This window comes from Symsagittifera roscoffensis, chromosome 3, assembly GCF_963678635.1.
Source record: "Symsagittifera roscoffensis chromosome 3, txSymRosc1.1, whole genome shotgun sequence".
NCBI classification, from domain to species: domain Eukaryota; kingdom Metazoa; phylum Xenacoelomorpha; order Acoela; family Convolutidae; genus Symsagittifera; species Symsagittifera roscoffensis.
The window spans coordinates 24,260,296-24,280,278 of NC_087064.1; the positions used below are offsets into that span (position 1 = coordinate 24,260,296).

Consider the following 19,983-nt stretch of genomic DNA (forward strand, 5'->3'; position numbering starts at 1 on the left):
GAGATATATCGCACGTTAACTATTCCAAATTAACTGATTTGGCAATTTTCAAAATATCAATTTTTGCAAAAAAAATCAAAGGCAAATTATTTAATGAACTTTGAGCTCAAGGCATTAAAAATTTGTCTGGAGACAAAACCACACCGACCTTGAATATATGTATTTTTTTTTGAAAAGCGGAAAAATGAAGAAACTTTGATAAAATATAATTTTTGGACTGTCGCAATTACAAATATCAAGAAATAATATCAAGAAAACAAATATTTAAAACTTGATTCGTGCTAGAAAATAAATTGACTAATTAGATTGCCTGCTGTAATAAACATAGATAGGCCGCTGTCCACCCGCTTTGAAATACATAGATTTCAGGCTCGAACATCACTGCAATTTTTTTTTCAAATTTTTTTGAAAACACCAGAGTCACGTACCTTAATCTCTTTCCTCAAAAGTTGGAACAAAAATGACTCAATTACTTTATAAGTTCAGCCTTAAAATTTAAATGAAGTGGAATTATAATTTGTGACCTGACAAAAAGTAAATAAGTTTGTTCCAAAATTTGCGTCTGGAGTGTGAAAGAAATCCTCACCAAAAATTAAAAAAGTATTTAGACACTAAGAGGTGTTCAAAATACCCTGACGCAAATAGTATTTTTGGAAAAAGCTAAAAAAAAAAAGGCATACCGAGTACTCCTGGAATTCCGACGAGGCCATACACTATACAGAAGAAGTCATACGCCGGCTGAAGGTCCATAATCACTGGTTTGCCCGACTATTATAAATAGTGCCGCTCACTTCTTTCAGTAGTAAATTGGCGCCTTTAGTTCTTCTGTTAGCCGTGTTCGGCCCTATACTAAAACACAATAAAGCCCAGTTACCTTTGAAAACTGCACGGGCGAGGTTCTCTCTTTATATTCCGACTTTCAAAGTCAAACACGATGTCAGTGATTGGCTAAAAATAATAGTCAACAAGGGAATTGATTGTGTCGAGCACTAACTCGAAAAACATTTCGGGCACGGTAGGAACATTTCAAAGTTGGGTCAATTTTGGCCGGAACATAACTCGAGCACGGTCGATACGCAAATCAGGCAGGTTAAAACAAATAATTGCTGTCTTCAATTATTGTTCCGACCACTTGAAAAATGTGGAGGAACTTTGTATTCGGGTGTGTCTTAGTTTTTTTCTGTTTTTTCCACGCAAAATCAGGTACCACAAATAATCATCGGAATGGGTCGAGTGATATATCTTATAAGAGCCCATTTAGTCGTGATTCGAGCGACATTTAAAAATTTGAAAGCTAATTAGGTGATCGTGTCGGCTTACAATTGCTTATTTATGCTTAATTCAAGCCGTAAAAACCTAGTTTGAGAAACGTAGTCAAGTAAACTTAGTTCAGCGCCAAATTGTGAATCAAAAACTTCAAAGCTCAAAAACTTCGCAAACACATTGAAAAAATGCTTGAAACTTTTTTGAATTTACTTAGCGATTTTTTATTCGTTTTTCTTGTCATCTTTTTTACTAAAAACCGTTTTGCAAATGTCCTACTTACGTAATTCGCAGCAACAGCACAAAGCAAGAAAGGACATAACTTGCTAAACTTGCAAAATTCACAAATAACGTCTCAAAAAAATCCATTATAATCGAATATAATAGATTATAAGGGATATTATTGATAAAAAAAATATAAGATATATAATCCAATTTAAGTGGATTCTAATCGATTACTTTTGTAATTTCATGGATACTGACTATAAAATGACAATATAATCGATTATTGTCCATGAAACTCCAGTGCGGATTCCAGTCCTGATTCAGATGCAAAATCTATAACTTCGTACTTACCAATGAGCATGAAGGCAAATTTTTTTAGATTTAAAAAATTTATATGTTGAAAAAGTGGGTGGAAAAAAATTATATATGATCTACAAAGCTAGGGGAGCTGAAGCAAATAGGAAATAGGAAAAGCAGTTTTGACAAAAGAATGAAGGAATGCATTGACGTCAAAAAAACTTATAACGAAATCACAAACGTTGAACTAACAAGATGAAGGCAATTTTATGAAGCTCGTAAAAGTACACCAGAAAGTTAAAACTCAAAAAGATCAACCGTACAATCCCCCAGCTCGATTTAGGGGGATAAAATACCAGTTTTTCCAAAATTGATGTCAAGAGAGATCTAATTAAACAAAAAAAATCAATGTATACCAAATTATGATTAATATTTGACGCTATTAACATGATAAAAATAGCTATTCGGCATGAAAAAATTATCCAGCTTCATATTCAGCGCGCTTGTTTGAATGCATACATATTATTTCAAAATTAATACATGCTTGGGGAGGACATTCTACGGTAGGTCACTTAGGATCGGGGTGGGGGCGGAGATTGCACGGTCGGTTGATCCGTAAAACAAGTTGGAGTCATTAAAAAAAACGAAAAATTTCTTGTACACCATTTGTTGATGCGCTTATCCTGGACAGCCATTTTGAGCTAAGCCCAAAAACTCAACGCTTGATGCAACTTGACGCAAAGCTTGGTCTTAGGCGTCGATTAAGTAGCAAACCGGAAGAACTCAGTTCTTCCAGGTAAATATTGTTGTAACTCAAATTTACGGAAATTGATCTTAAGTTCGAAGCAAAATCCAATGTACCATCCAAAACATCTAAGTTATTATTTGCATTGGCTCAAAGGCTACACACGAGATTGACCAATGACTCATGAGCAGTATGTCAATTAAATTGGGTGAGGTACACAAGTATCACGAGATCGCTCTTGAATACATGTAGATCAATGAACCATAAAAAATTCGGATCACAAGGAATTTGGTCATTTTGATTTAACCCAACTTATAAAATCATCAGACTTGATAGAGTTTGACACTGGACACCACGTAGAAAAACAGGCTACTTAATTTAAGTTTAAAATTTAGTTTTAACCCACTTCAACTCGAACGAAAAATTGTAGAAACGTTAGAAAACGTAGGACAATTCTATTTCAAACAATTTGCAAACAGCTTATTCCGTAGGCACCGTCTGAAATTATGTAAATGACCTTGAACGGTTCGGTCACGGAATTAAAATGAATGCAATCTTAAAAATCTGAAATTAGGTCATTGGCCTTGATCCGGGATAAAATGAAACGTTGGATACAATTCGCAAATTGGTGATTTTCTATATCCCACTAAATATGGGAGATTACTTACAATTTTATCACACAAAGCTTAGAAGATTATTTACAAATAATCATCTTTTTCTTTCTAATTTCCGAACATCTGTATTTTTCAAAAAATTAGGACTGGTTAATTAGCAAGTAAAAACGGCTAGCCAGATGACAGATAGCGTTTTCTAGGCGACGAAAAATTGAAAATAAAAAAGCAAGAATATTTCAAGCTCTCAACAAAATCCAACTTCCGCCATTTTTTGGCATATACCACAAAACAAGTCAGCTCGTATCAATTCAAAAACACTGAATGTTTAGACTGCCATTTAGGTGGTCCCGAATAGTTTTTGTTAAATTAAGTATTGAAAAAACTATGAATTTCAGGCTGATATACTTAAATTTGAGTGTTGGAGTTTGAGTCGTGTATGGAACTAACAAAACCAATTAGCTGCTACAATTCAGTTTAGAAAGACTTTGCAGTGCGGGATAATTCGCTGGAATTGAGATTTATAAAATGGGAAGATAGCAACTTGCATGCGTGCTGATTAGCATGCGCAATTAAATTAATTACTCACTTCGATGCGGCATGTATCAGTTTAAGTTTTAGTTGCAACTGTGAGTGAGCAAACTCAATTCTTTTTGCGCTAATAGCCGCATGCTGGCAGGCGGGTCCACCGAGCAGCTTAGACTCGTGAAAAGTATCTGCAGTGGTGTGAATATCCGGCTGGACTCTTGCAGGTTAAGAGATGGATGCCCCAAAAGACTAAAGTTTGTAGAATAGGTCTGAATAAAAAACTACCCCGAGCATTAATATTCCTCACTTTCTTCAAAAATTGGAACAAAAAAACAATTTGATGTTTCATTGAGCTGAAATTGCTCAGCAGACTACTTAATGCCCGGGCCAAGCGTGTGGCGTTATGTTTGGACTATGATTAACAAACTTTAGTGTTCCAGACTCGGCAACAAAAATTGGGTGTTTCCAATGTGAAATACTCAGCAATCGGCGGCTAAAATTCTTTAAAAAACAGCTTCTTTACGCAAAGAAAAAAATCGCCAAAACTAGAAACAAAACGAGTAAATTTTGACTCAATTTGAATGGAGAGAGTCAAAAAACTCAACCCGAATGTTATTTCTGGGACCAGTATTTTTTCAGATTCCGATATTGGAAAAAAAATAAATAAAAAATCTCTTGGATGACAAAGCAACATATCAGAGCCGATAATTGCATTAACTTTTGCTTCAATTAAAATTTAAAAAGCAGCGCACAATCAGGCTAAAAAATTGGGATAATTATTTTAACAACATAGTTTGCGCTCCGATAAAAACCTGAAAAAAGATGAATATTAACAAAATGCGTTTGAAACGCCCTCTCATCTAAATCTGGGATTTAGAGACTTATTTTTTCAACCGTTTTCAGACATTTAAGACGGAGACACTGTGGAAATTTTTATATTAAAATTTTTCAGCCAAAATACGCCATAAATTTCAGCCGATTTAAAATTGAGACATTTTGTGGCCGAGTTGTCTCAATTTTCAATTGGCTGAAGTGTCTTTGTCTCAATTTTCAATTGGCTGAATCTCGTGGCATTTTCCCGAACTGAAATAGGGCTTTAAAAATTTTAATAAAAAAAAAATTAGTATGGTTTGAAATCTGGTCCCAATTTGAAGCCCATTTTGAGATGAAATTAGAAATGGTAAGCTTTATCATTGAGCCGATTATAATTAAAAGAAGACTGCTCGTATATCAAGGTAAAACTGCCTTTTAACTGGCAACCAATAGTTTTTGTAGTTTTTTTGATAACCTCAAGTTTTGGATGAACAATAACAAATATTAAACGTTAAATTACAAATGTAAAATGTTCAGTCGTAAAATAAATTATATGACTCATTAGCTTGCCAGATTTCAATAGTTATGGACGAGGGAATGATCTGTTTTACAATTTCCTGTACGCTTTCAGTGCCTAAGAAAAAACAAGACTGCTCGTATGAGGACGAAGCCTTCAAATTTCCGACAGCCTTTTATGGTATGTAGATTAGTGTCGCTTTTAGAAGTTGGGTGATTTTTTATTTAAGAAAACAAAACAAAAAACAGGTTTAAGTTTTTTTTAATAACTTTTCCCTAAAAAGTGAAAAAAGATTTCTCGTATCAAGGCAAAACCCTGAATGTTCCGACTGCCTTTTTAAACTTATGGAGCAGCAATAACATGAAAAAGTCAATGGTAATAAAAAAAAATTAAATTAGGACTTGTTGTGAAAATCATCCCCCCACACGCCATTAAAGAATGAATTGATAAATTTCGCTCAAAGTATTGAATCAATTATAGCAAATAAGCTTCCGTCCAATTTGGAACAATTTCTAAGACGGATTAAATCTCCGCTGGCGCATTAATAGCGCAAAATATATCGCGCGTTAATTGTCCCAAAGTGGCCAAAATGGCAATCTTTAAAACCCCATAACCTAAAAAAAATGATCACACGTAAATATATTTCCAAATTTGAGCTCAGGAGAACAATACTTTTTGAATGATGCAAAAAAAATTCAGTCGAAAATGGCTCGATAAAAAGTCGAAGCTTGGCTGAAGAAAAAAGGCCACCGGAGCACAAAAATTCTATAATTTCGTTTTGAAAGTCGGGACAATAATAAATAGACCAGAGAGCTTGATTGAATTCAGTTTACAATGAGTTTTAAGAGGAATTGAAACTCCGCTTACTCGTGTTAGCACGAAATGAATTGGGGCTCTTTAAACCCCCATAGGTTCACGACAATTAAACATAGGTGAAATATAATTTTTTTAAAATTTGAGCTCAAGGCAACAGTAGCATTCTAATGATACAAAAAATTACTAGTTAAAGGTCGAACTTTGTCTGTAGAAAAAACCTTTGGAGATCAAATATTTAAAATTATTGTTCAAAAAAGTAGGATAAATAACCAAAGCATTAATTGAACAGTTTACTACCGCAACTAGTATAGTGCGTAACCAGCTTAGAAATTTCGAGTCACTACTAGCATACCAGCAATTACTGGAAAAAAGAGAGCGGCTGTCGTTTCTCATTTCAGGGATTCGACTTACACTGGCAGTGCCTACTTTTTCAGAAGAATCTGACAAAAAAAAACTCCAGTGGCGGATGTAGGATTTTCTCGGGGGGGGGGGGGGGGGGGGGGCGGATTTTCAAAAAAATTTTGATAATTTTGTCGACCTTTTTTTATAGGTCGACCCAATTGGTTTTCCCAAAGCAGTAAAAAGACCCTGTTTTCTTAAAATGTTCTGCACCGCAGGCAAAATTTTGAAAAAATCCGAAAAAGGCGTTTTTAGGCGCTTTTTGGAAAATTTTGACCACAAAATTGCGTTTTTTGAGATTGATATTTTGTATTGGCATTCCAAGACAAAAAACTAACTACATTAGTTGTCTGAGGACCAAAAAGTTTTCAATGCCAAATGGTTTTGGCTTTAGGAACTAACAGCCTGTTATGCGGATGTTAAACTGCGTGAAAATTTAAAAAAATAAGACCTTGTTTGTGGGCTATTTTTCCTTAGCCAAAATATCTTTAGTACTTGTCATTTCCTCAAAACCGTTTGGTCGGAAAAAACTGAAAGAAAGGAGAAGCAAGACTGGCGATTTGATATTTTTTAGAACAGCAAGTTAGGAAACTTCTTGCAATCAACAACAAAACTTTTTTCACAACTTTGGAATTATTGAAGAAAAAAACCTATAATCAATGGTATGTATTTCTTTTTCTCTCTTTTAGGTCGCTGGGGCTCAAATCTGTATATGAAATGCTGAGCATATTCGATTCATTCCGGCAGCGGTATTTGTTTTCTGTTCATAATTAAAAACAATTTTCAGCTGATTTTAATGTAACACTCATCGTAAGAAGTTCGGTTACAACGAGCAAGTTATTTCGAAAGTATTTTTCTGCGGTGCAGATGGTTTATTAGCTAAACCAACTTGCATCAATTATTGTTCCGACTTTTGATACAAAAGTAACGGAATATTTGTACTCGAGGTGGGTTTTTTTTCAGACAATTTTCGACTTTTTAACTAGCCATTTTTGACAGAATTTTTTTATATCATTCGAAAGGTAATGTTGTCTTGAGCTCAAATTTGAAAAAACATTTCACCTATGATTATTTTTCGTAAAGTTATGGGGGTTAACGATTGCCATTTTGTCCAATTTGGGGTAAGCGGAGATTTAATCCGTCTTAGAAATCGTTCCAAGTTTGTTACAAGAAGCTTATTTGCCAAATCGATTTGTTGATGGAAGCGAAATCTATATCACTCTGTACTTTATATGGCGTGTGGCGGGAGTATTTTCACAAAAATTTAATTAAAAAAACAAAATTCATTTCATTTTTTTATATTTAATTTGTTTCATGTTTTTACTGGTCAATAGACCTTAAAAGGCAGTCAGGGCTTCCCCATAATACGAGTAGTCTTGTTTCTTTAGAATTTATAGGGATTTCTAAGCAAAATGAGCTTCTATTGTAAATAATGCCATGAGCAGTTGTAATCTAGTGTCATCAGGGTCTTGATTCAAAACTTCCCTTATTCAGAGCCTTGCGGCCCGAGAAATCGGAAAGGTTTTATGGTTGAAAAATCAATTCTGTGCTTAAAATATTCCTTTCAAATCAATTAAATAATGGTCAAATATTTTAGTTCAGTCCCATCAAAAATCCGTAGAAAGTAATTTTTATGAGGAAATTTATGGACAACTGTGCCAAAAACGTTTTAGAAACCAGTAGAGCCAGCACTTCTGTACAATGGAAGTTCTCATGATCTCTGGGTAACCAATGAAATAGGGTTGCGACTAAATTTAACTGCGAAAAGAATTGATGAGAGTGAATTGAAAAAGTTTTGGTCGTCCTTTTTCACGCTCGAAATGAATGTTGTTCTTGATGGGAAGCGTTGAGGATACCTCAATACATTATCTTTTAATTAGTCAAAAATTAGAAAATTGAATGCTTGACCAAATGGGGCTTAGATGATGATTCGATAACATAATTATGTTCGACATACCTTTCAATTGGACCTAATGGCACTTTTTCGGCCCTTATTTGATTTAAAGCCAAAAGAAATCGTCAATTGTTTTCACTAGAAAAATCGATTGGTTAGAAAAGTTTTCTCAAAAATTCTGGGATTAACATCCTGTGCATTTCCTGATTTTTATCAATCTCACAAGCGGTAGCTTACTTTACATGAATATGTTTCTCTCACATATTAAGTTCCCATTTTTAAGCTTATTAAGATTGATTTAGACAAAACACGTCAACAAAACACCCAAACAAACAGAAGATCTATAATACATCCTAACTTTCGACGAATCTCCTTGACTAAGTTTGTTTGTTCTCTCTTGAGGCTGGAAGACCTGAAAAGTCCGATCATTTATAAGCTGGCTTCAGCCGCTTTTGGGCGAATTGTAACAAATGAACTCAAGCTGTATAATCACATTTGTGTTTAGCGAATGTCCCATTACTTTCCACTCCTTGTTTTTCACGCTTATATACAACTTATCGAGCTTTCATGCTTATCGATCTTTTAAGAACTAGAACACCTGATCCAGCCCCGGCTTTAAATTTTTTTCCGCTACTTTAACTTTGTTCACCTATTAAAACTTTCTGAAGGCGTTTTTGCATTCATTTTTAGAGGCATAAACTGTCGAAAGCAGACACCAAATTTGTTCTACAGTGCCAAATAAGCAAAATTGTTTAGAGAGCCGATGAAGAAAAAACACATCAAACAAAAAAAGAAAACCATAAATCCTTAACTTTTAGAAAAACTGAAAAAAATGCAATCCGCAAGGAAACAGTTTGCAAAAAAATCGTGTGCCTATTTTTTGAATTTGTCTGCACATCGTGTCGCAGTTGGCAAAAAATCATTACGACGTCTAGCTGAGTTTTCAAACTTAGAACAAAATTGTGTCACCACGCCTCTGAATTCCACTACAAAGGCTTCCGTCAGTTTAGACGCACGTCGAATCCAATTTACAATGATGCCCTCACAATATGACGACACAAGATGATCAATGCGTCTTTATAAGACAAAAAGAAAAATTTTAAAAAAAAATTAAAAAACAATTGCTATCGGTTTTTTCTATCAGTAATTTAGCGTTAATGACTTTCTAGCTTTTGGAAAGACTCAGTGAAATAGTTCGCAATTTTAGCTTGAGTTCTGTTGAACACGCCAACGGGACTATTGAAACTGCACTGGCGCCATTTACACAAAATTATGCAGATTTCGAATTTTTGAAAAACCAAAATATTCCGTCGGGTTTGCCTTTCAATCATATCTAAGAAACTTGCACTTCGACTGATGATAAAAACTGACAAAAAATATATATATTTTTTTCGTTGCCAATTGAAATGTTTAGTCCTACTGTTTAAGATATTTTCCAGAAAGTCAGCTTTTGGGCTGTCAGTTTTGTTCTTCGCAGCCGTTTTGTTTTCAGGTTTTCATTACGAGGCCAAACTGTGCACTGGATAGGCGCACAGTTTTATGTCTGTATGTTCCTGGATTCCATAGACAAATCTTTAAACATGTTACAATTTTGTCGGAACGATCAAAGAAAATGAAAAAACAAAAGAAGAACAAAGGGAGCGTCCTTGTTGTGGAATCCGCTTACAATGCACAAAATGCACAGATTGGCCTCGTAATGTTATTGCTGCAGAAAAAAAAATTTTATGCTGGCAATGTTCTGCAACAAAAAATAAACATTTTTTTTTGGGAAAATTGTTTAACCATCTTCTAAAACTGGACCAAAGGAACGAATTCTAAAACCATATATTACGCAAAACTGAATTGGCGCTATTTTTGAAACATTTTTAAGCGCATGATATAACTTTAGACAAAAATAGATCGACTGACGAAGAAGTTTTATAACGTTTTTTTTTTGAAAATTTGATTCAAATGTGCTTTTACTGTAACAAAAACTGTTAGTTCAAATGATTGAATTCAGAAAAAAAAACACAGAGCAAGAAACTGTTAAGTAATTATTGAGAGAAAAATAACAAAAGCAACACGAAGAAAGGCACCATGTATTCTTAATGTTGCGGGAACTTAATTGTCTTATCATTCTTCTTAAGAATATCAACACTTATTTTTATTAGTTAAATGAAAAGTTTTCTGGTATGTATTAAGACGCATTCATGCAAATGTTTTTTTTTTGTGTTTTTCAACTATTTTAAAGGAATTGTGAATCTGCCTCCATAAAAGGAGTTTTTTAGCTTTAGTGAACATCAAACTATCATACAATTTTGAGCTAAGTAACAATAGTAACAATATTTCAGAAATCTTACATCTCATGCAGTTTAAATTTTCTTATAGCCATGCAAAAAAAATTGTATAATTTAAGAAAATCGTAAAATTTTTTGTCAAAAACATAAAAGCTTCATTTTCAATTGTTTGTCACTTTCCTCGGCTGCAGTTGTAATTTTAGATACAATAAGAAACAGAAAAATAGCTGAGCAGCGCAAAAATTGTTTTACAGTCAAGCTGAAAGCGAGGAAGTAAAAATCAGTTTAAAAATAGTTAAGCATTTGCCTGAAAGATACCAATTTATTCACTTCGCAGTTTTTTTGGCACAATCTAAATTGACTCAAAAAATAAACTTTACTTTATAATTACCCTACCACCCAACACTTAAACAGTTAAGAAGTTCTACACCATAATAACTCCTTAAAAATTTTCTTATCAAATAAAATCCGAGGACAAAATCTTTTTTTTTCTTTTGGTATTTTCAATAGGCGAATTACTTCTGCGTGGCAAATTATCGGTACTCATAATCATTCCAAAATGATGTAGGGCCAAATATAATTAGTCATATAAATTCTTCGCAAAAATTAGCAGTTGCAATTGATATGGGCAGTACATACTCTACAGCTACTAAAAAAGGGCAGTCGGAACAATCAGGGCTTTGTCCTGTAATACGAGCAGTCTTTTTGGCCTTACAAATTGTTTCAGACTAAATTGAGGCATGCTTGTTTGTCTATTCAATAACTCTATGCACAGTATAATAATTGGTACGTTACATAGCATGTGGGGGGATAATGTTTAAAAAAATCATTTTTTTCTATTTTTTTTTCATTTTTTATTAAATTCCATTTTTGTGAAAAGCACTTTTTCATAGATTTTAAAACCCACCTGAATTCAGCAGTTATGTTGTTATTTATCAACAAGCACTTTTTAACAGTTGCAACAATATCTACAAAATGACACTTGATTTGGCAGTTAAGTAGCGCTATGTTGATCATATTCAAAAATAATTGAACAATTTAGACTTTATCTGCGGAACCTAGCGGCAGATCTGATATTTTAAGATAGGGGGCAAATGTCAGAGACGACCCTTGCAGACAAAATTCAAAAAATTAGCTTTGTCATGATATTTGCTCCAATGACCAAAATCCGTCAACCGCAGCGTAAATCGCATTAAAAAAATGTTTCAAAATGTTTTCTAGCTAGCCGTTTTTAGAGATTGAACTGAGAGAGAAAAAGTTGAAAAAAAGGAAACCATTTCTTTTAGAAAACTTTTGTTTAAAAATTGATTAAATTTGATGAATTTGAAGCACAAATTTCATATTCGTTTTATGCCGACTACATTTAAGCCCATAAAAATAATGAATAAAATTAATCCTAGAATTCAATAATGGTTAAAAAAATTTTTGCCATTGCTTTTTAGCGACAACTCTGTTTATCGATGAGTGTAAAACAATTTTTGAATCTCATGTCATCAATCTCAAACTTTCGTGTATAGATCAACTTTTATTCTCAGCCTAACGCTTTTGTTTCGAAAGGTTTCACGCCAAGGGATTCCCGAAAAACTTGGCAGCTTTCAAAGGTTTTCTATCCATTTTCAACATTTCTTCAAACTAGACTTTATTCCGAGATTTGATCTTGATAACGCTCAAGATAATTTTTAAAATGCAGATGGATAAATCTGGTTATAATTTTGAGATATAGTTAAAACATGATACAGATTAATTCTGAAACCAAATGAATTTTTAGTTGAAAAATATGTTTCATTGAAAGAATGTACAGATAATTATCACGCAAACGAAAACTTTTGTCCGATTTTTAAAGAAAGCGGCAAAACAAATTGTTCGGTATGGTTTTTACGAAAAAGCATACGAAACAAACTGTACCGTCATTCTCTCAAAAACTCGGAAAAAAGCCTTCTTTTGCTCAAAACAGCTAGTTATTAAGCATGCTTGCTGTATTTTTAATTAAGGCCAAATTTGGAGATAGTAACTAAAGTCAATTCAAAGTCCAAAAATTGAGCTCAAAAAGTTCCTCCTTGAATTCTTTTGGTAAAGATCTTGAGGGTTTGCAACTTAACAATCTTACAAGGCTCCACACTAATTAATGAGCAGTTGAAACTTTTATGTATGACCTCGAAAGCGTTATAGCAATTATTTATGCTTTTTGAACTACACTAAAGAAGAAGCATATTCCAAAACTGAAACGAAATAAGCGTAGCATCAGTTGCTCCAAATTTCCAAATAAATGACTTGAATCGTTTATTTGCCTGTCTGGTACCGTTTTTTTCATCAGAAATTTGACCTTTTTATTAGCCATTGTCAACGAATTTTCAGTATTATCCTAACCTTATTGAAATCTTGAGCTATTATTGGATACAAAATTTTCCATCAAATGTAGCTACAAGTAACCAATCGTACCTAGAAATCACCAGGTTACTTAATAGTAAAATTAAATTGCCACGATTTCATAATTGAACGAGTAACATAAAACCATGTGTTAATCCAATAAACATTTAAACGCTCAGATATTAATACACAAAAAATTTTATTTCACCACATAAGAATTTTTTTCTGAAAAAAAAGAATGCAAGTGTGTACGCATTTTGATGTATACGCATTCTGAAAAATTGTCGTGTGATTCAAAAAAATCATAAATTTCAATTCTTTTGAATTAGTCGCCCATTTTTTGTTCCGATATTGGAAGATGCTTTTTTTCTTCGATAAACTTCTGGCAAAATTAAATCGCCCGGCGGAACGATCCCTACATCTTCGTGGGCACGCCAGGTGCGCCCATTCCTAAATTAACCTGCCTCGATTTTACTCAAGCTGCTCGATTGATACTTAAATGCTGAAAGTCTAACGCAAATTGTTTATGCGTGGCGAATCATTCAGCACCATAAAATAGTTCCAAATTGAAACAACCTAACTGTCCTTTTTAATTCCATAATTGATTGAAATTTAACGTTCAAAATTTGATCTTATCAAGCTGAAGTTCTTACTTTTTGATATTACGAAAATTTAATTGAGACCAAATAAAAGGCAATTGAAAAATTCAGGACGTTGCCCTGATAAGAAAAATTTTTTCTATTTAATTGCCTTTACTGAAAACTCTATTTACCTATATTGTTTTTAACATGCATAAAAAATCAAAAAAAATGAAGTAGAATTAATAGATGAAAATTAGCATCCGACAATTTTCAAGATTGAACTACGATTAAGTTGGAAGTGGAAAGGTTTTTGCGTCAGAATAATTTGCCCTGGTGACGCACATATGAGAGCTAGTATAAACCTTTGCTGTTTTTTTTCATCATCACGAACTGGTCAAATTATAGACTTTTAATTTCCTTACTTATCAAAAACAATTCTAGCCAAATCAGTTTGTACTGAGATCTGAAGTTATGTGTCGGTGATTTTTGGATAACTAAAAAACATGCAAAACCAATGACAAGCTTGAAATGGTCTTGTTAGAAACAAAAATTGACCATTTTTTTCCGTTACTTTCATCAAAAATTTGGAAAAATTGTCACAATGCTGCTTTTTAATAGCCGAGATTAAAATCTACCTGCGCTATCATTCGACTAACAAACTCGATTACAATAAACAGAGGTTTCACCGGTGTCTTTTCTTTTATAACCTAAAAACACAACTTGATTTTAAAACATATGTTCTTTGGATCTAAGTTAAATGCACGACAGAACAAAATAATGGTATGAATTTAAGACTGCAAATGAGATTCAAAACGTATAAATTGAAAGATTCAATTATCAGCTAATTATATTTTTCAGAATTACCACCAGCATCGGTTGTCGTCTCAACAATTGTCGTCTTATTTTCCTTGAAGCCTAACTTTTCGAAAGATTCTTTTTCTATAAATTTTTTCACATGATTCTTAACAAGATATCCATATTAGCTTACGACCCTAGTGAACTCTACAAGCTATTAATTCAAACTAGCAAGCAGAGCAACAGTTTCACTGCAAGACCGCTCGTAGATGTTCTAATTCAGTGAAAAATCAATTTTAGATCTAAATTTGAGATCTGAAACGGGTTGTGAAATATTGAATAATGCAAAAAAAAACTTTAAGACTAGGTTAATTCAAAGGATTAAAAGTGGATCAAAACCGGATATTCATTCTGAGTTTCTCTACATTCTTAACCACGAAGAATGCGACAACTTAAGGATGAGATGCGAATGGCCCAACTTTGAATGCGTTACTACGAGAAAATCTAGCGGAAAGCGCAATTGAAAAGTCCGGCTAATGGTTTGAAACACCTAATGGTTTGAAACGGCGAATGGTTTGAACTCGCAAAAAAGTCGCCCTTAATTACGTAGATTTGCATGTATGTAAATTTCTGGCCGCCGAAATTGGGCCATTCTTAGAACATAGGATCTACTTAGCAGTCTCCACCCCTATGTTATCAAAAAGAATCTCCATCCCCCCCCCCCTAAATAAATACAGTAAGTTAGTACTAGAGCGTTCTATTGATAATTTTCAATTTTGTTTATTTCTAAATGATCGAAAACTCGATTAACGTAATCTACTTAAAAATCCGCTTTACTTGAAGAGGGGATAGTTATAAGTAGATCCAAAAATTAATGACCTTTTTTAAGTCATCCATTTCAAACTTTTCGGCGCTCTGCCGAGATCTAAAATGGCCATATTTTCGCGCCGTTGCATATTTTTTAGGCAGACACGTTAATTTTCCCCGATTATTTAAGATAATTTTCCCCGACTCGAGAACTGCAACACGGCAGGAATAGTGTAGCTAAAATTCTTAAACTATTCTCATGTTTCGCGGGATGAGAATCACAACCAAAATGATTATCTCACTTCCTAATCTGCTTTAAAAATTTGCGTAATTTGCTTCTTTCCTGTCCCGTAATTGCATACTTCCTGAAAAGGGACGTTTAATTGCAACTGCAGACGCGCGTTATCAGCTAATTTTCAAAAAAAAATTAAATTTGAGTTGCTCGAGTGTGAATTTTGAAGTGATTTATTCCGCTGAAGTGCAAGTGTGACGAACCAGATAAAAACTGTTGAAAACGCTATGCGTTGAGAGATCAGATGAACGTAAGATGAGATTTCAAGTATACACCGGGGAACAACTGTTCAAAAATATTTCTTCCAAAATTTCTTTTTAGTGTCGAAGTACAACAGTGCCGAAAAAAAATGGTTCAACAGTGCCGAAAATGAAAACTTTGTTCAACAGTGCCGAAAAAATGATTAAATTTCAACATATTAAGTGCAACAAACAAAAATGGGGCAGTACAACAGTGCCGAAGTACAACAGTGCCGAAAATGAAAAAGTGTTCAACAGTGCCGAAAATTGATGATTTTCGGCACTGTTGAACAATAAATTTATTTTCGGCACTCTTGTACTTCGGCACTGTTGAACACCCCTCTAAGAGCGCCACAGCAGTGCCGAAGTACAAGAGTGCCGAAAAAAAATTTATTGTTCAACAGTGCCAAAAATCATCAATTTTCGGCACTGTTGAACATTTTTTAAATTTCGGCACTTTTGTACTTCGGCACTGTTGAACGCTCCCATTTCAACATATTAAGTGCGACAAACAAAAATTAAACGGCGAACGTTTACAATCTTAAGTGGCACTTAAAGTTTTTGGGAGAGAAAATTTGCAATTTTGACGTTTTGGCGCCAAAATAATTGTTTAATTTGCAGTTGCAGACCTTTGGCGCCGAAATTGGAGTAATTTTTTTAGATAATTGGCTCCAGTAATTTCTCGATCTTTAGAAAACGCGTTTAATTTATTCTGAAATTTTCCCGCTGTTTACGGCACTGTTGTAATTCGGCACTGTTGAACGCCTCCTTTTAGTTTCAACGTCGGGAAAACATTAGGTTATGACACATCCTGTAGATTAATTTTTCAAGCTTTCTTTCTGCATTTTTTTTCCGAAATTAAGATGGAACAAGATTGCTTGTATCAGGGCGAATGCCTTTTAACGTCTATGGAGCAGTGTTTGTCTCTAAAAAGATGAAGTTTTCGAAAATGGATTTTTTTAAAGTTCTATTTATTTGAAATTTCCTACAACTTTTCTAAAAAGATGAAGTTTTCGATGCAAAGAATTTGTTTAAAAATTTTTATTTCAACAAATTTTTCAATCTGTTCAGAAAGATAAAGTTTTCGAGAAAAGGAATTTTTTTTGAAACATTTTAAAAACGTTTTAATTCTCTAAAATTATCATACCAGAAACTAATTGAAAATGTTATGAACAGAACCTTGTAACGTATTAATTAGAGCAACTAGCATACCTCGTTTCGACTTGGACTGACTGGATCAGATTGCCACTTACGTGTTAATAGTACAAAAATATCGCGCGGTAATTATCCGATTATAGTCAAACTGGCAGTTTTCAAAACCTCAGATTTTTGCAGAACTTATCACAAGGTTGAAAATATATTTTTTCAAATTTGATGACTCAGACATCAATGTCTTTTGGATAATTTTCAGAAACCCCGTCAAAAGTGACTAGAAAAAATTCGAAATTTTTCTGGAGACAAAAAACGACCCCAAGCACGAATATTACGGCACTTTCTTCGAAAGTCAAGGCAACAGCAAATTATGGCATCATTCAGAAGTCTATTGAAAAAAAATGTTGTCATCAAGCTTGTTAAAGATTTTTTTTTCATTTTTTACTCATCTTTAATCAAACGAATTTGATTGTACTCGAAACTGATTGGCCGGAAACAATTGTAAAGGAAGAGTTCGAAGTGCGCATCCAAAAATGGTTTCATAAATAGTAACTGGGTACAAACCGTGAAAAACAAATTTCCAGGCGTCGTTTGGCAAGTATTTTAAGGGCGTCAGATAGAAAATCTGAATGCCAAAAAGTTTCGTAACCAGTAGAAAGCAGTTGAAACTTTGAATAATAAATGATCGCTGGATAGCTATAGATCTAAACTATTCTTTTATATAAGTTTAGTTTTTCGTACAAAATATCTAAAAAGTTTAAATTCTGAGACAAAGTTTTACTCAAATTCAAAAACTTGTTTAGTGATGTGCTGAGAGTAGTATATGTTGGAGCAGCTCAGCCGGGGGGGGGGGGTTGAGAACCCCTATGTAACAATATAGGCAATAGAGTGTCCGTTCCTCAACCTATGTATTAACATAGGGAATAGATTTCCCAATTTATTAAGATAAAGAATATAATTGATAAGGTTTCATGGCTTTTGTGACGCTTAGTGAATGGTAAGAAAAACGGTATTTTTGGATTTTGCGTGGAAATGTCTAGTTTTTTCGCAAAAATCTCGGCGCGCATTACCTACTTGGTAAATATAATGGGTGTATTACGTGTACATTGTAGAATGATGTTTTTTGGTTTATGTTTAGTCAAAACTAAGATGCGCAAAAACTCAACTTTTTATCAAAAATTAAAAACATGTTAAGATTTGATTTAATTTAAACTCTCAACTATTTTTTTCCATGAGCTTTGTTTTTAAAACAGTGCTCTATCTAGCTGAAACTATGCTGAAATCTACTGAAGTTTCGAAAAAAGTACTTCTGAGAAAAAAGATTAACTTACAAAGAAAAATTATAAATCACTGCATCGTATAGTAAAATCATTGCAATGAATTACACTTACAAATAAACACATTTACAAAAAATTACTTACAAAATTCAATACATGCACATCATGAATATTATTCAAGTTTCTTTGCTAGAATTTAAAATGAAGAAATGCTGGATAAATTGCGTAGAATCCACGCAAATTATCAGTGTTCTGCCCAAAACCCAAAAGAATCAATAAAATAGCAAGCTTTGTAAATAGTAAGTTTTGGCACTCAACAGGAATGAGAAAGGGAAAAGCGAGGACTGTGGTAAAGAGTACAGGAGAACCAATACGGCTCGACATCGCAAGAGTTGCGTGCGAGGAGTTATTACTCTCCGCAATGTAATTATTCTACTTATAACCAGCAAGAAACGAATTTCCTTGCTAGCAAGAAGCACGTGAATTCAACCACAAAGTCAACAAAGAGTATTCGTATAAGAAAGAACTTCTAAGCTGTTTTTCACTACAAAAAAATTGTGGGAAAAATCACGGGCTGAAAGCGAGGAAAACGAGTGATTCTGTTGCTGATTTGAATAAAATCTCGGAAAATGTTGTAGATAGTGATCAGCGACGAGATGACTTGAACGCCTGTCATCACTTCTTGACAGATACTGAGACAAAAAATGGACGCCAAAGGTATTCAATTTTCAATTTTCAAACCTAGATTCTAATCTAGTTAATAAAAAAGTAGATTAGGTTTTTGAAAAACTTGATTGTGCAGCAAAAATCAGCTTTGCTTTGCGGTTTGTGTTACTTAATATCAAAACCGGTGAACCTCGTTATTTCTACGCTCACGAAAAACAACACACACTTTGATAAATCTATGCTGCCATGTTCTAAAGCAGACTTGACGACTATACAGAACAAGGTTAATAAGCAAGATATCATTGAAACTTGTACACAAGAGAGACAAAAAAACATAATGGCGATTCACGCTGATCACTGATGTAACCATTTTTGCGGCACTGCTAAGAAACGTATCCATGTGATGTCCAGATTCAGTGATTCCCGAACAATTTCTGAGGAAAAACCATGTTAATTGTTTGATTTCCAATCAAAACAGAAAATAACTATACAATGACAATTTGTGTTTGCTTCCAGCCCTTGCAGCTCATTTGCTTGAAAAAATTAGTCTTGAAACATCAACCTCCAATATCTCTATTATTGTTTTTGAAAAATCCGGATGTGATCCGAAACAGTTTCGTGGAATTTAGATGGATAATCTGCCAAAAGTTGAAGATGTAGTTGACAAAAACATCCTTATCTACATTATCGACATTAAAGACGGAGATTTCGTGCGAGAGTTAGTTTGGAGACGTATCGGTATATACGATAACACAGTATAGCTCCTACGATACAACAACGAAGTTATTTTGGTCAATAAAATCGACAATTTTTTCAAATGCTTCCGATGCCCAATTTGCGATGTATTTTTCCTCAAGGCTGACAATTTCAACAAAGATATTCTATGATGCAAAGATAAAAAAAATCCCCCAAAGTATTTACCCTCTGTGTGAGACGTTGTTTGAAAAACTAGAAGTGTTCAATATTGAGTATCCCAAAAAACAAACTTTGTTCTAAAGTGTTGCCATTTTTGACTTTGAATCAATTCGCGTGCCTTCCGAAGAACTAAAACCGACAAAAACAATAACTTAAAACGGGAAGCATGAACCCATATCATGTCAACCTCATGCAATTTGCGCGACAAATCGATATTATTTTCGTGGCAAAGATCCACAATCCCTCATTATTTTTTTTAATGCAAACTTGGAATTGTTGGCTGAAAAGAATCAAGCGGAGATGCGATCAAAGTTTCTGGAAATTGAAATTAATTTCAAAAAGCGCCTACACACAATTTGCAGCATCCTTAATGAACGATGTAATTTCAATAAAAGTGAAGCAAGAGAATACAAAGACGAATGTATCTTGGATGACAAAGAAACGGACGGATCCACTCACTTTCTCAGGATCCAGAAAAATCATTTGATTGGTTTAAGGCAACATCTAG

The 19,983-nt window shown here is 33.8% G+C and overlaps 1 protein-coding gene across 1 annotated transcript in view; it reads right to left on the bottom strand.

Moving 5' to 3' along the window:
* LOC134842485 (G-protein coupled receptor 54-like) overlaps window positions 1–19,983 on the bottom strand; it is a 201,155-nt gene that overhangs the window by 162,278 nt on the left and 18,894 nt on the right. The window contains exon 2 of the mRNA XM_063858847.1: window positions 681–849. Coding sequence (XP_063714917.1) covers window positions 681–750 — 70 coding nt within the window. The 5' untranslated portion in view covers window positions 751–849. The remainder of the gene's footprint in view (window positions 1–680; window positions 850–19,983) is intronic.